Here is a 4147-nt window from a genome sequence, read left to right on the forward strand (position 1 = left end):
TATACTTTTAAAATTAAAACAGAAAAAAACCATTCAAAATAATAGTCGTCTTCTTCGTCTCATTTACAGCTACTGCCGCTACTTCTGTCGATGACCGACGTCACCTCCTGGAGAAAAAAATCCGACCATATATATCAGTTTTTGTAATTAAGGGGGGCGAATGCAATTTTTCAAAGGGTGCGATCAAGATTTTAGCCTAAAAAATACACTAATTATTTTTTTCTTAAGGGGCGTCCGCCCACTAGGGCTGTTCACGAGCCGAGCCGGACCAAGCGGACCTTTGCTCGTGCTTGGCTCGTTTACAAACCGAACCGAGATGAGCGACTCATTTAAAACAGAGCCTCAAATCAAGCGAGCATTTTCCGAGCACTAAATATTTCGAGCGAGCGTCGAGCGAAGTTCGAGCGATTTGGACAATCATGTCACCCGATTTAAATTTGCTGAGAGAGATAGTGACAATGTTGGGTCTCAAGTTTTTATGTCTTTAAAAACATGCACATTTCATGGCATAATATTATTCTTATGAATAACATTGTTGTGGCCGTTGATGATCATATTGCACGAACAATGACGTTGAGAGAAGGAGAAGATCGACTTAGGGTAACGACATGAAACATTGAGGCGATGAGCAGACTGTCGTTTATTGATTTAAGTTTAACTTTTAGATTTGATATTAATTTTTTATTGGCGTGATTGGGCTAGTACGTATAGATATAGTTGTAAATTTGTATATAGTGGACCAAAGTTTAATAGAGTGATATATATAAAACTATAAATTTAATTTATATTTAAGTATATATGTATATGTAATGTGTTGTATATATGTATAATTTATATTTGTGTATATATATGTGTGTATATGCATGTTTATATATGTATATGTTTATATATACTAATTAAAAATAATAATTCGAGCCGAACCGAGCCGAGCGGACCTTTGCTCATGTTTGGCTCGTTTACAAACTGAACCGAGCAGAGCGGCTCGCTCGTTTACAACCGAGCGTCAAATCGAACGAGCATTTTTCGAGCAATTTCCGAACAAGCGTCGAGCGAGCGATTTGAACAGCCCTACCGCCCACCCATCTTCTCTCTTAGGTCCGCCCCTGGTCGTGACAAATTGTCTTTGTTTTTTTTTTCCGAACACTAAAGTTTATTAAAACATAACACAACAGCTGCACCCACGTAAGGGCAACAGGAACAACAAAGAAATTACAAGAAAATAAACGAGCACCAATCCGACCAAGGGATCGAGCTATGCCTAGATCTACAATTACACCAAAAGAAGCTTAAGGCCTTTATGTCCGTAAAAATCTCTTCCACCTTTACTTCTTTATTGTTAAACCTCAGATCGTTTCTAGCATTTCAAATACGCCAACACCCTATGATAATAATGCCTTAGGTGACTCGGGGCGGTGCGTTATAAAGCTTCATCACGCGTTATGTGATCACGGAACACCGCCGCCGCTGCATTGAACACGCGTTATATTTAAAACGCGTTACACAGATAACGCGTTGAACTTTGAATTTTGAAACGTTGGAAAATGACCGTTTGGGTATTTTTTGACCGTTTGGATGATATTTGATCCTTTTTTTTTATATAAATCCAACCTATTTCAATACAAAAAATCAATAAACTCTCCAACTATTCTCACACTCAATACAAAAAATTAAAAAACTCTCCAACTCAATCTAAATAATTTTACAAGAAATACGGGAGGTTCAAGCAAGAGAGGTGGGGGTTCGAAAAAAAGAGGTTCGGGTACGAAGAAAAATCCCGTAAGACCCAAGGTTCGAGCGAATCTTGGCGAGCCGACGCGCTTTAGGTTGCAAGACGAACCCGACCAAGTCCCACCCTTTCAAACCCAACAATATCCACCCTTTCAAACCCAACAATATCCACCCTTTCAATCGCAAACGTACCATAACCAACCGTTCGTTCCACCGTTTCAACCTCACCAATTTCAATCGCAAACGTATCAAACCCAACCCCACACACTCGACCCACTACTAGAAGACAACACCTTCATTCATCATTTTGCAAACGCGTGGCGTGAACCACAACAAAGTCTTGACGAGGAAGAGGAAGAGGAAGAGGAAGAAGAACAAAATGATGACGTTCAAGAAATCGCTCCAATCGGTCGACAACCTTGGACGAGCGAGGAGGAGGTGTCCTTGACGAAGGCGTATTTGCACATCTCGGAGAGTAGGAAACATGGGAACGAGCAACGAAAGGATGCGTTTTGGAGACGGGTCATTAATCATTTTAGGCAACTTCCCGGTGCAAGGATACGAAACATGGACCAAATGACGTCGAAGTGGACGAATTTGAACGGGAAAATTAGCAAGTTCAACGCTTGTTTCATTCAAAAGGTATGTTTTTTATTAAATTTTAATAAAAAACAGTTTTTTAAAAACAGTTTTATAAAAAAACTGTTTTAAAAAAAAACAGTTTTATAAAATACAGTTTTATAAAAAAGCAGTTTTATAAAAAAACAGTTTTATAAAAAAACAGTTTTAAAAAAACAGTTTTAAAAAAACAGATTTTTTTTTTAAAAACATAGCATTTTATATTTTTTCTAGAACCGAAACCCACAAAGTGGAGTGAGCGAGGCGACGATCATGCAACAAGCCACCGCAGAGTATTGCCGAGTGTACAAAAAGAGAACTTTTCCACACGTGGGGGCATGGGAAGTTGCGAGACATCACCCGAAGTGGGTCCCCGTTGAGTTGGTTGACATGCATGGTCCTACGGCTCCAAAAAAACGAGGTGGTTCGAAAAGATCAAAGACATCCGAGTCGGGGAACTACACGACTTCCGCGTCGGATAACTTGCCCCAAATGAACTTAAACGACGACCCCCTTGACGAACCCGATCAACCCGTTGACGACCCCGTTGAAGAGATACACCTACAAGGCCACGACGCAAGAAAAGTGGCGAATCGTCAAGCAAAGGGAAGGAAGCGGTGGCGGAGTCGATCCAGAATCGAAGAGGAGAAAATGACCCAATTCAAGAAGGCCGAACAAAGAAAAGAAACAATGATGTCTCTAAAAGTTGAACGCGAGCAGGCGTACAAGGAACACTTGAAAACGATTGAAAGACAAAATGATTTAAAAATCTTGTGTGAAAACCACGCCCATCTCGACGAACCGTTCAAGTCAGTTGTCATTCAACAAAAGCGCGCGATTTGCGCAAAGTGGAGTTGGGAGATGCCACCCGTTTAGTTGTTTTTTTATTTGGCTATGTAATTTATTTTTAAAGTTTAATGAAATTTATAATTTAGTGTTTTATTTTTAATTTCTAATTTTAAAATGAAAATTAAAAAAATTGGGAGTGATAGAATTCCATCACTAGTGATTCCACATCTCCTACATTTCTATCACTAGTGATAGAAATTTGGTTGATGACATGACATGATTTTATTGGAAAGTGAGAGTAATAGAATCTATCACTAGTGAACTACCCCTTCTCCCCTTATAAGGGTGAAGGGAGTGGCTCGGTAAACCAAACGGCAAAGGTGTTTGCCGCGCGGCAACACCGCCGCCGGCCACCTTTGCCGCTCGGCAAACTTGAACAATCGGTGAAGGGTTGCCGAGTGACCAAAGAAGAGAGAGAGGGGGGCAATAATGATTGGAGCATGTTTTTCCGTGCTACGGCGACTGGTGGCGCTGGTTTCCGGTGGCGGTGGTGGTGTTGCTACGGCGGTGGTGAACAGGAGGTGGTGGAACCGGTGGTGGTGAACAGGAGGTGGTGGAACCGGTGGCGGTGGTGGTGTTGCTACGGCGGTGGTGAACAGGAGGTGGTGGAGGTGATAAGGGTGGGTTGATTTTGAGGGTGGTGGTGGTGGTGGAACCGGTGGTGGTGGTGAAGGGGTGTTTAAAGATAAAAAAAGAATAAAAAGAATAAAAAAAGTTTGCCACTTTCAAGTGTCTACACCACTGCCAACACTTTTCACCAAAGTTTAAACTCTTCACACTTGGTGACATGACACACTCTGATTGGTCCATTTTAAAGTTTGCCACTTTCACCTGTTTAACCACTCCCTTCACCCTAAAATCTCCTTTACCCTCTTCTCCAAATTACAAAACTGTTATAGGGCGGACTCACTTGATTTTCAGGCCCGAAATTAATTATTTGGAACCTCTATTA

At 41.1% G+C, this 4147-nt stretch overlaps 1 protein-coding gene across 1 annotated transcript; it reads left to right on the forward strand.

Moving 5' to 3' along the window:
* The first annotated feature begins 2295 nt into the window (after nucleotides 1-2295).
* Nucleotides 2296-3222, forward strand: LOC110907380. The gene is made up of 2 exons (XM_022152373.1): nucleotides 2296-2370; nucleotides 2581-3222. The coding sequence occupies exons 1-2, from the start codon at nucleotides 2296-2298 to the stop codon at nucleotides 3220-3222; spliced, it is 717 nt and encodes a 238-aa protein (XP_022008065.1).
* The last annotated feature ends 925 nt before the right edge of the window (nucleotides 3223-4147 follow it).

This window comes from Helianthus annuus, chromosome 14 (genome assembly GCF_002127325.2).
Source record: "Helianthus annuus cultivar XRQ/B chromosome 14, HanXRQr2.0-SUNRISE, whole genome shotgun sequence".
Classification (NCBI taxonomy): Eukaryota; Viridiplantae; Streptophyta; class Magnoliopsida; order Asterales; family Asteraceae; genus Helianthus; species Helianthus annuus.

What these genes read in the sequence shown, in the direction of transcription:
- LOC110907380 (XM_022152373.1), top strand. Translation starts at nt 2,296, where the DNA reads ATGGACCAAATGACGTCGAAGTGGACGAATTTGAACGGGAAAATTAGC. An exon ending in ACGCTTGTTTCATTCAAAAG is followed by an intron (nt 2,371 to 2,580) that starts GTATGTTTTTTA and finishes TATTTTTTCTAG; the next exon opens with AACCGAAACCCACAAAGTGG.